A 21,239-nucleotide genomic window follows, 5' to 3' on the forward strand; every position below is an offset into this window, starting at 1 on the left:
CTTCTACTTGAATAACCCAAGTAGGTAATCAAACACCCTTAAAAGTGTATTAAAGTATTTAAAAGTCAAATTATCTCCCACTCATTTCCTCCAAAAATTTTAAATTTTTAAAAAATATACAGAACTTATCTGAATTATGAACCAATTTAATAAAAATCCTAACCGCCCGCATAAATAACCCGAAACAATCATAACAATATCGTAAACACACAAAATAAACTTGACGAAAATAATTTACCATTTTCTAAAAACAGTGAATATTTCACCGTCTTCAATTAATTTATCACGAAAGGGGCCAACATACTACCGTCTTATAAATTAAGCAGCAAACATAGGGTTATTTGCCAAATAAAATTTTCAAAATATTATTTCCTCAAATTAAACATTTGGAAGATTATTTATGAAATAATGTCCACAGTAGATAGCCCAGTTAACAAGCACATGTGTCTCCTGATTAAGAGTACCTGACTATTGCATCTTAGAGTTGAGATGAGAATAACTGCTTATAAACATTGAGAAAAGTTCTCTAAACACAAATCAAATATCATGGAAAATGAACTACAACTTTTTACATCTGCTTCCTAAATCTGTTGGTTTCGGATGATCGGACCATTTGACGTAGCGAAACAAACAAGCCATAGTATACATGCACCAAGATCATCGACAAAAATATTCTCAAATAGAATACCAAACCAAATGGCATCTTATCTTGTTACAAACACAACAATTTAGTAACACTACTCTTAAATGCAACTCCGTCCTGCATCGGTTGTTGGTCATGTTCTAAACAAAGAACCAAATAACTGTAATATTATCTGAAGGATATATGATACATGATGATGTTAGCCATGGAAGCAAGGAAATATTTGAACAAGATGCAGTTCAAAGAGATCGTCTGAAGTTTGTGGTGAGCATATAACCTCTTGGGAATTATAGAATCGATGAGGTTCCAATAGAATTTGATTCATCGGTAGATACGATAACTGGGGCGAACTGCAGAAATGAATACATTATATTAAATTTGCATAGTAAGTTTAATTTTTATTTTTAAAGAATAACTATAACATGATAACAAAAATTATTTAATTAGGCAAGATGAGATCAGATCACTTGACCTCGTCGTCATCTTCTTCCATGAGATCAAGCGCATTATCCTTGAAATCCCATCCAAATGTATTTTCAAGCAGTCTCTTCAGTTTTCTCGTCTGCAAGAAAAAGAGTAAACGGGCATCTCAAATAAGGGAAATAAATTAGAAGGTAAATGTTCATGATAATTAGAAAGGAAATTCTCAAAGTGAAATGTTTGAGATTTCATTAAAAGCTACTAGTAATCATAGTGGATAAGACATCTACACTAGAATGTTGAGCCGTGTGGCGTTGTATTTTAGAGTCCAGCTTGGGTGCTTACAGAAGCACCAACTCCTTGGTGCTATGTTCTAGACCTTGGATCATGCACAATAGGAGACCTCACTATGAGCCACCATTGTCGACGTTCGATCCAACGGCCAATGGCCCAAAGGGTTGATCCAAGAGCCCAAAACTTAGAAAAGCCAAGTCCTTGGTGCTTCTAAAAGCATTCCAGCTCAAATCTTATACTCTATTCTAAAATCATTTTGCAAGTTTGGACCAGAAAATTTAGTTCACTTCATCGAGTTTATACAAAAATGTCCATATTTTATCGTAAAATAGAAAGTTCGAGCATATCATCTATTAAAAATTTGATAAAGCCAGCCCAAAACCTTACTCTTTAACTTGCCACAAATGTTATTTGTTTCTTAAACTCTTCATCTTATTGCTATTATATCAGCAGTCATATTCTGTTGATTCGCCACTGCCAAACACTTGGAAACACAAAACTGTTGCAGTTCTTATAAATGCTCTCCACAAAAATTACCCATAAATTAAGGGGCATAAATTGATAATGTAAGCACCAAAATCATCTATGTACTTATACATCTAGCTTGGTTTTTCGATAATATGACCTCTAACCGCTCTGCATATCGAACAATTTAGCCACGGCACTATAAGAAAAAGATTTCGACTCTTTATTATTAGGTGTAAGGAAAATTTTAAAATAATATATTTTGTTTATTGTTTTTAGTGAATGGATGTGATTCTTCGTGAAAGGATGCAATCCTTAGTGAATGGATGCAACTCTTAGTGAATGGATGCAACCCTTAGTGAGTGGATACAACTCTAATCAAAGGGTATGACTCTTAGAGTGAAAGAATGTGACTTTTAGTGAAAGAATATGATATGAAAAGACACATCTTTATAGTGTGTCTCTTCGTACATATGCCCGTTGGAATCAATGGTTATATTCATTGAACTTGATTCATATAACTATTTGGTAGTTATGATCAAATGAAAAGTCACAATCGAAAGGTCACTTCACGAAACACCTATTCATGAATAGTCACTTCACGAAACACCCTTTCGTGAATAGTCACTTCATGAAGCACCCGTTCGTGGCCTATATAAGTCCATAGCATTGGTTGCAGAAGGAGACAGACAGAAAACAGTTGAAGAGTTGAAGTCTTCATTCATAATAATTCCATTCTTGTTTTATATTCTATTTCTTTTGACAACTTAATCGAGTGAGTGCTCAAAGGCTCGACTTCGTGTGTGCAAACGCAGTTGAGGTTTACGCTTCATTGTATCCTGGGAGGTTGTTCGTTGACCCGGTGCACACCAAATTGTTAGAACGGTGGGGACGGATTAAGCCTTAAGGAAAGTGGCATTGCTACACGCCTTGAAGCCTTTTTAATCTTTCTATTTCATACCTTTATCACAATCTGTTCCAACAATCTTAAGGCTTAAAACCGAAAATGTCGACTGCTACTCTACGAGAGATGGCAACAAACTTTATGAGACTAGAAAGATTTGATGGCATGGACTTCAGACGCTGGCAGAAGAAATTATTTTTCCTTCTGTCGACTCTCAAAGTTGCTTATGTCCTCACTACTCCAAGACCAGAAGAAAACGATGATGAACCTGTTGCACAAACTCGTACAAGACAAAAATGGGATGAAGATGACAATATATGCCGAGGCAATATTCTAAATGCTATGTCGGATGCGCTTTTCGACGTCTATCAAAATGTGAAAACGGCTAAAGAACTGTGGGAAGGCCTTGAAGAAAAATACAAATCCGAGGATGCCACAAGTAAGAAGTTTCTTGTTAGCAAATTTAATAACTATAAAATGGTTGATAGTAGATCTGTTCTAGATCAATTACATGAAATTCAACATATTCTCAATCAATTTACTCAACATAATATGAATATGGATGAATCTATAATTGTGGCCTCTATAATCGATAAACTTCCTCCATCATGGAAAGACTTTAAGAAAAGTCTTAAACATAGAAAGGAAGAGATTACTCTTAAAGATTTGGCTAACCATCTTCGCATAGAAGAAGAATATCGTTTGCAAGATAGCAAAAAGGAGCAAGATGCTCAGAGTGCCAAAGTGTATGTGACGGAAGATGAGTATAGTAAAACCCGTCAACCCACAAAAGAAAATCGAAAGAGAGCTAAGCATCCGATCAACCACAACATGACAAATAAGAAAAAGAAAGGTGCATGCTTTCATTGTGGTAAACCAGGCCACTACAAGAAAGAATGTCGGTTCCTCAAAAAGGAAAGTGCACCGGATTCCAAAAGAAATTTTGTGGCTATGATATCCGAGGCTAATATACTCGAAGATGACGGAGCTTGGTGGATTGATTCGGGTTCCACAAGGCATGTGTGCAAGGATAAAAGTTTATTCAAAACTTATGATGCATTGGAGGATGGAAACGTTCTCTATATGGGCAATTCTTCAACAGCACAAATCAAAGGAAAGGGCAAGGTGGAACTCGAGTTCACATCAGGAAAAACTCTCACTCTCACCGATGTGTATCATGTACCTGAAGTTAGGAAGAATCTTATTTCAGGAAGTCTTCTTAACAAATTTGGGTTCAAACTTGTATTTGAGGCCGACAAATTTATTTTGTCGAAGGGTGGAATCTTTGTGGGAAAAGGATATTTGTATGAGGGCATGTTCAAACTCAATCTTATTAATAAAATAAATATTTCAGCCTATATTATTGACTCTTCTTCTTTATGGCATAATCGTTTAGGACATGTTAATTATAGAAAATTACAAGATATGGCTAAGTTAGAGTTAATTCCTAATTTTGATAATAAATTAGAAAAATGTAATACTTGCATGCTCACTAAAATTACTAGAAAGTCTTTTCCTAAAATTGATAGATGTTCTAATCTACTTGAGTTGGTACATAGTGATGTTTGTGACTTGCATGCTTCTCCTTCTATTGGTGGAAAGAAATATTTTGTTACATTTATTGATGATTTTTCTAGATATAGTTATGTTTATCTTTTGCATTCTAAAAATGAAGCGCTAGATAAATTTAGAATTTATAAATCTGAAGTTGAGGTGAAATGTGAGAAAATGGTCAAATGCCTAAGAACAGACAGAGGAGGAGAATATTATGATCCTTCATTTTTTGAGTCCATTGGTATTATACATGAAACCTCTGCACCTTATACTCCACAACAAAACGGAGTTGCAGAAAGAAAAAATAGAACATTAATGGAAATGGTCAATGCTATGCTTTCTAACTCTGGGTTAAGTTATGGATTTTGGGGCGAAGCTTTATTAACAGCTTGCCATCTACTAAATAGAATCCCAACAAAAAAGAATGATAAAACTCCTTATGAATTATTCAAGGGAAGAAAGCCCAATTTAAATTATTTAAAAGTTTGGGGTTGTAGAGCTATTGTGAGGGTTCCAGAACCGAAAAGAAAGAAACTGGGTGAAAGAGGAATTGAGTGCATATTTATTGGGTATGCACAACATAGTAAAGCATACAGATTTTACGTGATTGAATCTAATGACTTCATTGAGATCAACACAGTTTTTGAATCTAAAGATGCTATATTTGATGAAAACAGATTTGTATCAATTCCTAGACCCAAAGAACTTATTGTGAGTAAAGAACACTCCAATGAGAAAAATGATGTTGCAATTGAAACCCCAGAACTTAGAAGGAGTAAAAGAGTTAGAATTGCTAAAACATTTGGACCAGATTTTTATACTTTTCTTGTTGAGGGTAGTAGAGAAATGATTACAGAAAGTTTCCAATTTTGTTTAAACATTGACTCAGACCCCACAACATTTGAGGAGGCAATGAAATCTCCTGATGTCGCTTTTTGGAAAGAAGCGATAAATGATGAAATGGACTCAATTATGACAAACCAAACATGGAAATTAGTTGATCTTCCTCCTGGATGTAAACCTATTGGGTGTAAATGGATTTTCAAAAAGAAAATCAATGTAAATGGCACCATAGATAAATTCAAGGCAAGACTTGTTGCCAAAGGGTTTACACAAAAAGAAGGCATTGATTATTTTGATACCTATGCACCTGTTGCCAGATTAGCGACTATTAGAACTTTGATTGCTCTTGCTTCAATGTATAATTTGATTATTCATCAAATGGATGTCAAAACAGCATTCTTAAATGGAGAATTAGATGAAGAAGTTTATATGGAACAGCCCGAGGGCTTTGTTGTTCCTGGACAAGAGCACAAAGTGTGTAAACTTATCAAGTCGTTGTATGGGCTTAAACAAGCACCTAAACAATGGCATCAAAAGTTTGATCAGATTGTTCTTTCCAATGGTTATAAAATTAATCAATCTGATAAATGTGTTTATAGTAAATTTTCAAATGGTAAAGGTGTTATTATATGTCTATATGTTGATGACATGTTAATTTTTGGCACCGATGTTCAGCAAGTAGAAAATACTAAAAATTTTTTATCTTGCAATTTTGATATGAAAGATATGGGGGAGGCTGATATTATTTTGGGAATTAAAATTATTCGTGAAAATAATGGATTATTTTTAACACAGTCTCATTATATCGAAAAGATTCTTAGAAAATTTGGTTATTTTGATTGTACTCCAGTATCAACTCCTTTTGATCCTAATCTAAAACTAGTTCGTAATACTGGTAGATCAATTAATCAGTTAGAATATTCTAAGATTATTGGAAGTTTGATGTATGCCATGTCTTGTACTAGGCCTGATATTGCATTTGCTGTTGGTAAATTAAGTAGATTTACTAGCAATCCAGGTAATGTACATTGGCATGCTATTTACAGAATTTTGAAATATTTGAAAAAGACAATGGACTATGGAATTTTCTATAGTGGATATCCAACAGTATTGGAAGGCTATACAGATGCCAGTTGGATAACAGATCAAGAAGATCATGCATCCACAAGTGGGTGGATATTTATATTAGGTGGAGGTGCGATTTCTTGGGGTTCTAAGAAACAGACATGTATAGCGGACTCTACCATGGCAGCAGAATTTATAGCACTAGCGTCTGCTAGTAAGGAGGCGGAATGGATAAGGAATTTATTATATGAAATTCCAGTTTGGCCAAAACCAATGCCGCCGGTATCGCTACATTGCGATAGTGAAGCTACGCTCTCAAGAGCATATAGTCAAACATACAATGGGAAGTCAAGACATATTGGATTAAGACATAGCTATGTAAAACAACTGATATCAGATGGCATAATTACCATTGATTTTGTAAGATCAAACCAAAATCTTGCGGATCCGTTGACTAAGGGACTTCCAAGAGAATTGATATTCAGGACATCGATGGGGATGGGTCTCAAGCCCATATTACAAAGTCACCAATGATGGAAACTCGACTTAACACTTGAAACATCATCAAGTCTTAAGTTCAATGAGCCAAAGTACATCATATGGAGTGATTGCAAGCACTATAATATAAAATTTCCATCCCAAGTAAAGTGCTTGGTATCCGTATTGAAAAGGGAAGGTTGAACTAATAAAGTTCTTAATAGACCTACAGTAGTATTTACTGAAGTGTTAAATACGGGACACTTCTGGTAGAGTCTACCTATATGAATGTGAAGTGTGGCCGCTTCTAGGAGTTAAGGGCTTGACTCTAACAGCATTCATGAAACAGGATGCGGACACAAGGCCATAAAAGTGTCAGCAATAAAATAGAGCACTCGACTGATTATAAATTTCTATGTGTGAGATATGTCCGGTTAGTCGAAAATAATTGTTGGTTCAAAGCTTGTCTACCATTCAATTATGACTAACTTTGATGTGTTTTCACTAAGTGTAGGTTCAAGTTTTAATACACCTACACCTATGCATACGGTTTTGTCAAGTTGTCAAGAATTTTGATTTTGATTTTTGATTTTGTTTTATTTTGCTTTTTGATGTATTTTTATGTATTTTAAAATTTGGTGGGGAATTGTAAGGAAAATTTTAAAATAATATATTTTGTTTATTGTTTTTAGTGAATGGATGTGATTCTTCGTGAAAGGATGCAATCCTTAGTGAATGGATGCAACTCTTAGTGAATGGATGCAACCCTTAGTGAGTGGATGCAACTCTAATCAAAGGGTATGACTCTTAAAGTGAAAGGATGTGACTTTTAGTGAAAGAATATGATATGAAAAGACACATCTTTATAGTGTGTCTCTTCGTACATATGCCCGTTGGAATCAATGGTTATATTCATTGAACTTGATTCATATAACTATTTGGTAGTTATGATCAAATGAAAAGTCACAATCGAAAGGTCACTTCACGAAACACCTATTCATGAATAGTCACTTCACGAAACACCCTTTCGTGAATAGTCACTTCATGAAGCACCCGTTCGTGGCCTATATAAGTCCATAGCATTGGTTGCAGAAGGAGACAGACAGAAAACAGTTGAAGAGTTGAAGTCTTCATTCATAATAATTCCATTCTTGTTTTATATTCTATTTCTTTTGACAACTTAATCGAGTGAGTGCTCAAAGGCTCGACTTCGTGTGTGCAAACGCAGTTGAGGTTTACGCTTCATTGTATCCTGGGAGGTTGTTCGTTGACCCGGTGCACACCAAATTGTTAGAACGGTGGGGACGGATTAAGCCTTAAGGAAAGTGGCATTGCTATACGCCTTGAAGCCTTTTTAATCTTTCTATTTCATACCTTTATCACAATCTGTTCAACATTAGGTTCAATTTTACACTAACTAATCTAACAAAGATTATATTCCATAACCTAGTCTTCTTATCCAAGAAGATTAATAATATGTCTTATTTCCAATGCAAACAACGTTGTTTATGACAATAAATGCTGTGAGACCACATCTTCACTAAAGCCTACTAACTCTATCAATAATCTAGAATACAACTTATAGTGCAAATACGGCATAAATTTTGACAGAAAATTTTGTTCGAAAAAAACTTCACGATCTCATCCTATCTAAAACTTAAACCCCCAAAAACAAACAACATCAAATGGACAATTAAAAAGTCATAATAGAAGAATGATGTAAATTGCAAATATTAGGAACGCCAAACTATATCTGCCGCAACTAGAATGAGAAAAAAAAAAAAATTTAAAAAAAGAAGAAATTCTGGAGTAAAGGATAGAGAAGGAGATTGCATTCAAACCCATGATAGAAGATCTCCATCTACTACTGGTGATTCCAGCACTACAGGGAAGAAATCCTGAAAAATTAAATAAATTGAATTGTTAATGAACATCTTGACAGATGGACATTGAAGTCCCTTGATTTAAAGTAAAACACTTGACAAGTACTATAGATTGCAAATTTAACTAAGCAAGCGAAATATTACTGAATATACAGAGTTAAAACAATGAATTTTAAGCAGAATTAATTTATCGATATTTGTAATAAATAAATATCTACAAAATGCTGTTTTTCAAGTAATGTAGTGAATAATCAAGGCAAAAAGTTGCAGTCAAGCATAAGGTTTATAAACAATTTAAGTCGAAAGAAGTACCTTGCAAAAATGGTAAAGAAAGGTGTCCTTGGAGAACCATGAATCATCCAAGAACACAGAGATTCCTTTAGACTGATCATTTTCATTGCTTCGACTTTTCTGAAAACCGTGCTTCAGCTGATGGTAAAGCACCTTGATAAACTGCAACGAGTGTTTTTGCACTCAATTACATGGATGATACACGGTTCAAATAGCAAAAAGGAAAGTGAGGGAACATCAGAACAAGATAGTATCTTCATAATTATTATGTGATTTATCAACAAGACAGAGACTGCTCAATTAATGAAAATACAACATGGAATGAGGAAACACATAACACTTGATAAAAGGCTTAATTACATCATCCTACACTGTGTGTTAGAGGGTTTTTTTTTCACTTTCTACACTGTACTATTTCTTTTTTTCACAGACACCACTAAAGTATCCTTTTTTTAATCAATCTCTACACTATACGCAACAAACCTATAATTTTAGATGAAAGCTAACAGTTCTGTTAAAAAAAGCACTGGCTGAAAGTAACAGAGTATATAGTCGACCCATTTTGACATGAAAAAATAAGAAAACACATAAAATAGCAAGGAAAAAAAATACAAATAACTTAATAGAAGCTTTCAATGAATCTATATTGGACACTCATTTTGCATTTTTCCTACTATGTACTCGGCACCTCCTAATAAAGTTGTTAGATTTTGTCTACAATAATAGATTTGTTAATAGCAATATTGAGATTGGTGAGAAAAAGATAGTTTAGTAATATATATGAAAAGAAAAAAAAGATAGTACATGATAGAATGTGAAAATAAGTCTAAAATATAGTGTAGAGATTAATAAAAAATGATAGTTCAATGGTGTCTTTGAAAAAAATAATAAATAAAATGTAGCGTATGAAAATAGGACTAAAGTATAGTATAGTAGGGTGTGATTAAACCTTGATAAAATGATATTTTGCTGGCATAATACTAAGTCAACACAATAAAGAAACTAGTCATGGAACCTTGCATCTAAAGTTCTTTTATGGACACTCAACATACAAAAATAAAACATAGAAAAAGTATACATCACTTGATAAAATGATACTTTGCAACCATGATATTAAGTTCACATGAAACAGAAACAAGTCTGAAGTAAGGAGCAAGAGAATCAAAGAAATTAAGCGGTAAGGGTATCTACTTAGTCCAGCTCAACAACCTCTTACCTCAAAGTTTCCATAACTATCTTCTGTAATTAAATAGTAGGTCAACAAACTCTAAAAGATCTAAGGAAATTTTAACTACATATATTTAAGCCATTGAATGATAAATCATTAACTGGAAGTAACTACCTAAATGAAATGTGAAGTTTAATTATTTGATCAATAAACTCAAGTATCGGGAAAAGTTAATAAACATAACCGGAAACAGCAGAGGTTCTTCTATTTTGGGACTCTGAGATCAGTAACTATGAAATACCTTCATTTGTCAATTTGTAACTCATAGACACGTTATGTGATGTAAATATTGTTGAAACAAATATTTGATGCTCCCAGTCCCACAAACATAGCATGCAAATATCTAACAAGCATTTCTCATGTTCTGACCTTTGACAATATTGCTCATAGGCAATAAACAAAATTTTGACTACAGAGAATCTCATGAGGACAGGAAATGATATTTACCTTTGTGTATAGATTTGTTCTTGTATGAAGAGGCTGCCAGGAAAGGGGATATAAGAAACAAAGAAAGAAAGAGCTCCTTAGGGTAAGGAAAAGCAACATGAAAACACATAATTAATACAGCCTACTAGAATTTTCTTGCTAAATTATGAACACATGGAACCTATTTCAATGTTATAGAATGACAAAGCTGTTATGAGAAATAGCATAATTCATGAATGCAGTGGGTTCTTTTATCATACTAACATGTTTAGGATCTTTTAAGTTTTTCAACGATTGAAGCATTGTAGAGAAAATCTCTCAGTAGCCTAAATCAAGCATTTTATACATGATAAATCTAAGTTGTAACTGATATTCAATCACTTTATTACTTTCTAACCCAGCTTGACATCCTCCTTTCGATCATTTTTTTATTCTTCATATGTTGGTTTCTAGTTGCCCAGCATTTTAATCAAAAACTGCATTGTAATAATTTTCTCGTGTCTGAGCCTCTGAGGGTATATGACGTTCACTTAACCACCAAAGACACGTCTCCATATTAACCATCTAATTCTAATTCTTTGCTAGCCTCCCTCATTAACAATCCTTTATTGTCAAACAATAGATCCAAGATAACAAAATTCTCCTTCTTAGGTATCTCCCATCTAACAAGGACTTTTTTTCCATTTTGATGTATAAATATATACCAATAGTGCATTCCACATATGCAGCGCAAGATCTACTTATTATGAAACACATAGCTTCTATGTTTCTTCTAGACATTCCTAGCTTAGTAAATGCAAGCTCACGCTGACTGAAAAATATGATCCCATCAGCAAATAACGCATATCATGGGACGTCATCTTTCATACAAAAGGTATAAATAACATGCTCAGCTGGCTAACTACTAGAATTTTAGAACATAATTAGATAGCATATTTCATAGAAACATCAAACCAGCAATAATATGCATCTTATTATTAGCTGAAAAATGCTGGAATCAAATGGTCTCTACGTGAAAGCAAAATCTGTGCACAATGATTTTCGTTAAATTAGAAGTATGAAAAGAGAAGTGAAAAGCAAAATCTGTGCACAATGATTTTCGTTAAATTAAAAGGATGAAAAGAGAAGTGAAAAACCTGTTGCGATAAATCAAAGATAATATGACATGTAAATCATTATCACCCAGAAAAGGAAAAATAAAATAAAATTTTGGTTAAAGTTTCATGATTGCTAAAAAGTAGTATCAATACTTACAGCCTCACTGCAGCTGAATAGAAGGCTAAGTAATGCTTTCCACTGTAGAAAAGCCTCAAGAGACTGCCCCATCTACAAGTTTTAAAGTGTTACCAAATAATAGTATAATAATAAATTAACTCCAAAACATACACAGATACCTACCATAAATGCTACAAATGCAAACTGCAACTCTCCTAATAGTAGATCTTCTGAGCCTCCATAGTCTTTTGTCAAAATAGTTTCCAGCAATCTTGTCTGAGAAGAAAAAATTTCTTTGTTCATCAGTTGAAATGATTATTCAACTAGAGGCGAGAACTCAGACTTCAGAGCCAATTCAAAAGCATAATGGTGAAACTTCCTTCCAGAAAAAATTAATATTAACAAAAGCGCAGCAAATTCAACAGACGTCAGTTATAATCTAGTAATTTTGTCGATGTATCAGCAAGCAAGAACTCAAAATTCAGAATAAGTGGAGCAAAGTATAAACAAGTATCGGTTTGCCCTGACTTTTCGAAGAGCTGCTCTGCTTCAAGAACTGACAGCTAGATTTTTGGCAAACAAATAATTCAGGAGCTTTTGCTTGAGGTAGAAGCTGAACTTAGCTTTTGAACCCAAAAGCAGAAGCTCCAGTTGAATCTTCTGCTTCTGCCACAATAGGATTCTGCCTGAGATAGTACAAAGGAAAAGCTCTGAGTGCTATTTCAAACAAATATAGTTGGCAGCACTTTTGTGGAAGCTCCGGCCAGGATAAACTAGCCCCAACCAAATTATTTGCTCTTAGATATCAAAAAGTGTAATAGAAAATCAACACATTTTAACTCTGCCTTCACAGAATCATTATGGATCAAAGAAACATTACTTTGTCAAGATTCAGAGCTGTAAGCTCCTCTCCTGATAAATCCTTATTCTTAACAGCATGAGGAATATTAGTATAGTAACACCCTTTCTTCTGAGTTTCTTTTGTAGTATAATTTGAAAACTTGCTTTGCCTAAGCTGCTCCATCAAGCGTTTCTCCATAGCTGTTTTAGGAGCTTTGTCAATCAATCCAGACTCGTATACTATTGCAATTTCTCCTCCAACAGGTTCTGCAAATTATATCAATAAGCCAAGCTCTAGATTATATAAAGAAAATAGCAAAACATAAAGAAAATGTACCCTAATCTAATTAAATCATGTCAAATGGAAATACAATATATCAGTAAAAACAGAACAATTTGACATCTACAAGAAATATGACTTCCGAAGATGAGGAACAAGTATTGACACAAAGAAAATTTCTCTCCTAAAGGTGCCTTTTTAGTGCAGTTAGCAAGCTAATGCGTAGGATAAATATGAATTTTTTTTATAAATAATCCTATCAATTTTTACAATTGTAAAAATAGTTTTTTAAAAAAAATAATTATAAAAATAGACCTCTAAATGCGGTGAATGATTCACCGCATTCATTACTCCTTTTTAGGAGTAGAAAAAGAATAAAGCCGGTGAACCATTCACCGCTTTTACCATCGTAGAAATATAGAAAGAAGTAAAAAAAAGAAAGAAAGCAGTGAATGGTTCACCGCTTTTAAAAGCGGTGAACCATTCATCGCTTTTATAGAACCATATTTACAAATAAAAATTTAACAGGCATATTTTTAGAATAAAATTTTAGGAGAAGACTATTGCACTAAAAAACCCGATAAATATTGCTATAACCAGTAAATAATATCCCATTATTTTGATTGAACTTTATGGATCCTACTATATTACTGCACAACAATTTTTTATCAATTTACTATATTCCTTGTGATTCATTAAACTTTTAGAGCAAATCAAAGTCTTTTAAGTGTAAAGGGTGAGCGCAAAAGAATATATGCATTAAAATCAATTTGTCTTTGTGATGACTAACAAGTCACATTGTTTATTATCTTAACCCAGTTTCTTATTCATTTGATCAAACACAATAGGCGATATCAAAACAATTTGTACTTGAATCAAACACATAACCAAAGCCTTCTTTAACAAATGTGATCAAAAGACTATTGCACTTTCTGCTGAGAGTCCAGCATGCATTTTCAATGTTGAATACAGAATTGTACCAAAAAGTGTTGTTTTCTCTATGTTGCATAAGATCATTGTCTCATCACTATTAAGTAAGCAAACACACAAGAAAAGAAAATTGCAGCAACAAGCAAAGTTAGTAATAAACCGTGTAATTTCAAACTTTGGTAATTCCAATGTAAACATTTTCTTATTAACTTCAAAATTATTATACTACTCAGCATTTAATTCATACCAATACGTTCAATGATGGTTGGAGTTATGTAATTGGAAAGCTGCTTCCACTCTCCATAGTGGTCTAAACTATAGGGACCAAGCTGGTTATCAAACTCTAACCGTTTAACAGCTTCCGAATACCTGCATTCCTATAAGGAAGTTCATTTCAGTGCCATAAACTGTTTTTAGGTCAGCAAAATAATCACAATATGCCTCTCAATAAAAATTAATGATGATATAGAGTACATCATATCGCAATTGCGTGTTTTGCATGGAGGACAAAATAGTCACTTAAGATAGACCACAACCTCATCTTCTGATACTTTGATCAACCTCTCCTCTTGCTGATGCCACTTACGAATTACTACCTGAAAAAACCACATACATTACCAAATCACTAGTCATGCACTATGATATAATAGGAAGTACCTTAGTATATTTCTTATCAGAAGTACCATGTAATTTGCAGAATAATTGCTATTATTCTTTTTTAATTTTTTCTTTGAAAAGTTGCAACAGGCAATACTTTTTTTAGATAAAGTATTATATGGCCTAGTTGATCTTTAGAACATTGAAATTCAACACCAAGTTGCTGTTAAATTATGAGAAACAACCTTTGTTCTTCAAAAGCTCCAGTGATCAAATAATGGTGTTTTTTAATATTTATATTCAACATCCCCCCTCACGCCTCCGCTCGAGACATTTTGATAGGCCAAAAACATGGACTTCAATTAAATAGGAGGAAATTACTAGGAGTCTGGCGAGAGACTGACTTTAAAACCTCCTATTCTGATACCATATTATCCAAAAGACCAATCTAGTATGAAACAGGACTAGAAATATGTATTAACACCCCTCCCATCACATGCATGATCGATATGAAATGCACATGGAATTGATAGGTGAGGTAGCAGACGATTAATAATGCAGGAATTTGATCCATCAAATGTTAAAGGTAGGGTAAGAATCCAAACCTCACAGAACAAAGGGATACAGAATTGGCTCCAATACCATGTTAAATTTTGCGAAGCACCCGTTGTTCTCCAACAAATTAAGCAATCGGAGAACGGTGTTTTTAATATTTCTATTCAGCAGCTGCACTCAACATATTTTTCTAGGCATTGTGCAATGCAATTGAAAAGAGGTTTTTATGTTTTTCTTTACTTGATAAATGCTGCAAGAATGTATTACTGGAAACAACAAAGAAAATAAGAAACTGATTCACTGACTAATTATACCATAGAAGTTTCATATCAAAGTTCAATACTGGCTTGCAGAAGATAAGAAAAGAAGATCTTTGTACATGAAAAATCCGATAGAAAGAAATATTGCTTGATTTGCTTCGTAAATATAATCAACTAGTATAGTAAGGAGTTGGAATGGTGAAAATTAGTACCTCAGCTGGATGAGTAGTAAGGAAGAAGCCTACCATTGGCGCAAACTCATTTCCTTCCCTGCATGCGTAGTTGCAAAATAATGTACCAAAAACTGCATTAAGGAAACTTCAAGACAATAGGAATAAAATTCGAAAGAGTTGAAGAAAGAAAAATAAAAACAAAGGAAATGAGCCCCGTAAAGATTACACAAGGGCAAATTAAAAAAATTGAGAAACACCCATTGAAAAGATGAGCAGAAGGTATAATCTTTTAGATAACAGAAACTGACAAATTTAAACAAGTAGCTAGGATATCAAACTTACTTGCTTGAAGAACTATAGTAAATAAAATGAGGACCAGGTGGGATCATTTTTATACCCTTAAACTTCGGTCCCGTAGAAAACAACTGGAAAAACAAGAGAGACAATAAGTTTAATAATTAAAACAACGCAAATTAGTGAATATACAATAGCTCAATACAAGTAATCTCGGATCTGCTATTCAAAATGAAAGGTTAAAAAAAACAATAATTACAATAACACCTACAAAAGATGTCCTGTCGATAGTTTACGCACAAAACAACTGAATCATTTACCCAGTAAATGTTCATAAAAAGAAAGATCAATCACAGTAACAGGATAATAACTAATAATAACTGTTAGGTATCACATTCAAACAAAAGTAACTGTTAGGAGAACTACATTGGCAGCCCCCAAACTTTAAACGAAGTTTCATTTTGGCCCAATGAACTTAATGCCCCCTAAACTTTTAAAACAAAGTTTCATTTTGGCCCAATGAACTTAATTCCCCTAAACTTTTAAAACAAAGTTTCATTTTGGCCCAATGAACTTAATGCCCCCTAAACTTTTACAAATATATCAATTCACTCATTTCATCATCTGATGCTGAGTTCATTGACCGAGAGATCACATGTTGGCGCTAGACCAATGTTTTTCGACAAAATACTCAGCATCAAGAGATTCATTTCCATTCGAAGAGGGTATGTACCGTTAAAATGAGCTTCGATCCAGGAATTTGAAGCCTTTGGTGCATACATGACTTCAAAAGACACTTTCTTTCAATTCAAGTCATTTTTCCACCAGTGGACTTAATGGCTGGCATGAAATGAGCCGATATGGTATAATTTTAAAAATTCAAGGAGCACCAAGTTTGCTATAGGAGAACAAGGGCATAAAACTAGGCGTCACGGATACTGACACAAGACACGACACAACTCGGACACGACGACTCGGCACCTTTCAAAAAAATTAGACATGATCACAGAATGGACACCACTAATAAAATATAATATTATTAATATAATAATATATATTTATTATATATAAAATATTATTTTTGGTAAAATATTGTTATATTTCTCAAACGAGTGAAAACTAGTAAAATTTTTCATTGACAGTTCATATATTTTAAGGAAAAAAATTCTCCACCATACATAATTTATTTATATTGTTTAAAAAGAATTTGTATAAATTCATCAAAAAGCTAAAATATTTATCATTTTACATTATGTATGCATAAAAAAAGTAAAATAAAAATATGTATATATATCTATGGATCGGTACTGGACGCGTATCCAAGGAGTGTTCACATTGGACATGACCCCACCATAGACACAAGCGTGTCCGTGTGTCGGACACGCTGTAGTATCCTTGGGTTTTCTTTTGTTTTTCTTTTTTTCTTTGAGTTGGTAAAGGGCATGGTGGTCATTTTGTTGTGATAAGGATGCCACCTACCCTTTTCATGTTTATCCTCTAAATTAACTAAGAGTGTGCATGTTTTTCTCTCTCTCTTATACTTGACCGTACGCAAGGAGAAAGAGAACCCGGTTGGAGCTTGGATCGACGCCGACGTCGCGCCGCGGTGCCGTTCGAGTGTGCGTTCGTCATCGTAGCATCGCGAGGAGGCCGGGCGAGGGTGCGATTCCGCCGTTCTCGACGTCGCACCGGATTGGGATTAGCTTTCAAGGTGAGTTAATCGTCGGTTTATCTTCTAAGTATATAGATTGTCGACATGTGTTGTTGATAAACTTGCTCACTATCATAGTTGAAATACTTGAAACTTGGGATAAGATTAAATTAACGTTTGAAATTCCAAATGCAACTATTTCTTTAACAAACATATGTCCCTGAACGTAATCCTCATTCTATCAGCTTTCATCACAGAAATGCATGAAATATGCATGATATAGATAGCACCCCATATTTTACTAATATAATCAATATCTTGATTCTTCTGATTTTTAATGAACAGAGAATTAAACCACCAGAGAAATCAATTTATCCTGGGGTTTACAGTAAGCATTGCCAGGTTCCATCATTCAAATGCATAATCAACTAATGTAAAAGACCTTGGATGCTCAAACCAAGTTCAGAGAAAGCAGGGAACCATGAGTCGCAGTCAAAAAGAAGAATCCAAGGCTATACTGCGTCAGCACAACACATATTACTCCGGGCCAAATGGCAATAGTGGCACATGCGTGGTAGGCAATTCTTGATAATAGTACATGAAGAGTCCTAGATCACCTATTTCACCTAATTAATTATCAAAATTACCACTTCATAGAAGAGATACTCACCTTAGAAGCAACAATTTTTTTACATCTGAAAGGACAAAGATGCACACAAAGGTATCTTTATTTACTTACAAGAGTGAAACATTGACAAACTGAAGAATCAGAAATTGAAGTAGGGAATATATTACTTTCGTTAGTTGAAACTATAGATAATTTTCTTTTGTACAATTTCAAGTGCTCCAAATCAAATGCCGTATTGACGTTCAGTTATAATTATATATAATAATCAAATAGTTTCTTAATGAACCTATCTCGGTTCATGAATTTTGGCATATTTACATGTAGAATCTGAATTTGAGCTTAATACTGTGACTATCTACTTGCACATGTTGGACTTGGATATGACTTAGGAGAAAACTGCGATTATGATCTGTCATATGTTTAAACTACCTGATTTAGCTCTAGGAGCCGTTATTATTTTGTATCGCCGCAGTATCGGCGTGGTGGATATCCCAGGTGTTTAGATTTCAGTTACGCTCGTGCTGGGATGTCGAGTGTATTTTTACAGTAGCATTCAGACTGTTCCGTACTGTTAGGGGCCGTCGGGGTTGACGGTGAACCCATATCGCCGCGTCAGATTGTGCCGAAGAGACGTGACCTGTTGATTGTTAGACCAGCTGGACCCTGTTACTTGACTTGGACTTGTGAGAGCCGGATTGAGCTCGCCAGAGATACGCTGCATACTCGGTTGGGTAGCTCCCACGAGTGTCACTCCGGAGACGGGCGTTGTACTTTCGCGTTGGTGTCGTTCGTGCAGGTTGGACTTGCTCTCTACGAACTGCTTAGTGTGGAGGTAGCTATATAGTCACAACCGGGCGGGACGGGTGTGTTCACAGTCCCAGGGACGGGTATGCTTACAGTTCCAGTGAGATTGGGTCAGGATTGACATTTACTACAGTTGGTTAGTGTACAGCATGATAGTGTAGTGGCTTGTAGCTGTAGATTTTCTTCCAGCATTTTCTACTGTCCTTGCTCCCTTCTGTAGACTTAGTGGGTGAACCGACGTTGTTGAGGGCGGTACCCACTGAGGACTACTTGTTTTTACAGTAGTTCTCACGCCCAGTTTTACTCTTCTTTTGCAGAGCCATCGGTTCCGGCTGCTGCATCTTCTGAGGCAGATCATGACAAGAGCATTGCGAGCTAGAGCCCTACCCGACGAGTCGTCGAGATAGAGGATCACCCGCTGCAGGTAGTGGTATTTGTTGTTTTTATTTTTGAGAATTCGTGTACATACAGATGTTTTAACTCGCTGGAGCGAGTACTTGTTACCTGGATGCTATATATGTATATGGAACTTCCTTTTAGTTCTACCTATTTATTTTCCTAACAGCTCTATACTACTGGTTGTAGTATTGTATGTTTTACAGATACAGCTACGCTTCGTATACAGGAAAAATTTTCTTGTATACGGCGGATTTGTCGGCGTGCCCGGGGAATGTGTAATCCGGGGCGTGACACACACGACGCTTATAAAAGTGCCCGTGATACATAGGTATAAAATGAGAGATTACCGGTACAATTTACCCATTCACTTAATGACAAAATTGAGAGAATACCAGTGCAACATTACTCGCTTATTAAAGTACAATTATCAAGTCCAAATATGGGAATAGTACGGAGACTGTGGACACATTTTACCCTACAGTAACAAATCTTTGCTGCATCTAACTTACCACCTAAACAATGATTCAAATCGCAATGCCAACCCACCACAAAACCTTGTTCGTTTAACTCAAAATTTGACTTAAAATATGCGTAATCAACGGGCAAATGATCAAATTTAACAAAAGTGAGGGTATTCTTGCGGATTAAACTGATTATCGTTCGTGATCATCGAAATTTCAACACTGTGGCCTCGTTAAGGAAAAAAAAAGGAAAATTAGGGTTTTGTAGTCGACCTGGGTGTCGATGCCGAGGAGGGTGAACGGGGGGACGTCGAGGAGGAGAAGGGTGGCGCCCTTCTTCACCAGCTCCAGGGCAGTGTCCGGATCCATCCCACCTCCTGAAGCCATTCTCATTCATCACTCATCACTTTTTTTTTAAATTTATTTTCCTTCACAATTTACAGCCAGAGAGAGAGAGAGGGGTTGGGAGGGAAGGGAGGGGAAGGTACCAGAAGGTTTCACGTGGTGTGGGCTGCCAGATGAGAATTTTTTGTAGGCCGTGAAGGCTGCCAACAGATCGTGTTTCTTGGGCCGGGCCACTGCAGACTGACAGCTGTTCCGGACGGATTCTGATTCCGTGTGATGAGACCGATCGCTTAGTTTGACATTGAGGTCCATATGATGTTATTAAATAAAATGGAATTGGAATAAAAATATATTGAATTTTATATTTCTGCGTTCTTCGGTGAGACCGTAAAAAAAATATCATAACCAACTCATCACGATATGCGGAACGCAATATTATGTACGGAAACAAATAGGGCATTTTCCCATCGTACTTTCTTACCGCACAGATAATGCAATCTCCTCGCAATACCAAACGAAGCCGAAGGCTATTATGTAACAGCTGTAGCAACACAATATATACCAGTTATTCAGTGATGCGAGATTCTAGAGGAGATTCTAAAGATAGCTCCTATGGTTGGTTTTGGCTCCTGCCAAATCCGTTGGTAGCACTTTATCCCGTATAGCACTTAGCACTCACAAGCTTTAATACTAACCGTAACAACCCGACCTGCTAGCAATACTCATTCGGCACAAACCATCGGCCTAAATTACTGAAGTCCAGTTATTATTATTAGCGTGTGAAGCCTTATATACACCAATAAGAATTATTTTTCCATCTAATGTGGAACTATTGGAGCGTTACAATAACCAGCCAATCATATCTCTCAATTTAAGAGAAGAGTATAATAAAAATATTTTTCTAAAAATTATGAAAGGATAGGCAAACCTTGGAGGAGCTATTTGATAGGTTGGAGAACCACATCAGCAATATGACTGCTATATTCTAGACTTTTTCCTATGATCCTGATTAAAATTTTAGAGTGTCGAAAAAATATGAAAAAATATTTTTAAGAAAAACATATTATACGAAAAATTATTTTTCCAATTTTTCATTCGTATTATTCTAAGGAAAATAAGTTTTATGAAAAACTTTTTACATATTTTATGAAAAACTAGCATTTTAATTTTTCTGAAAAACAACATCTGAAAGATGGAAATGTTAAATTTTCATGTAACATGAAAAAAAAAATTTCTGAAAGTACTTTTTTCTTTCAAATCAAATTGGCAAAAAAATGGAAAAGAAGTCTCCTAAGGGCGTGTTTGTTTCTTTGA

At 34.9% G+C, this 21,239-nt stretch overlaps 1 protein-coding gene and 1 long non-coding RNA gene across 2 annotated transcripts; one reads left to right on the forward strand and one right to left on the reverse strand.

Annotated features, from left to right (window-relative positions):
• Positions 660-20,070, reverse strand: LOC109715973 (protein AAR2 homolog). Its single transcript, XM_020241233.1, has 13 exons — positions 19,854-20,070; positions 15,686-15,768; positions 15,383-15,440; positions 14,295-14,354; positions 14,006-14,135; positions 12,589-12,815; positions 11,892-11,984; positions 11,748-11,819; positions 10,515-10,547; positions 8,861-9,001; positions 8,507-8,563; positions 1,116-1,205; positions 660-993 (listed from the first exon to the last, which is right to left on the reverse strand). Exons 1-13 carry the CDS (start codon positions 19,971-19,973, stop codon positions 931-933), a joined length of 1,227 nt encoding a protein of 408 aa, XP_020096822.1. The 5' UTR covers positions 19,974-20,070; the 3' UTR covers positions 660-930.
• Positions 17,164-19,219, forward strand: LOC109715974. The gene is made up of 3 exons (XR_002217804.1): positions 17,164-17,348; positions 17,634-17,862; positions 19,038-19,219. It is a non-coding gene; the product is annotated as an uncharacterized LOC109715974 (long non-coding RNA).

Source organism: Ananas comosus, linkage group 10 (assembly GCF_001540865.1).
Source record: "Ananas comosus cultivar F153 linkage group 10, ASM154086v1, whole genome shotgun sequence".
NCBI lineage: Eukaryota > Viridiplantae > Streptophyta > Magnoliopsida > Poales > Bromeliaceae > Ananas > Ananas comosus.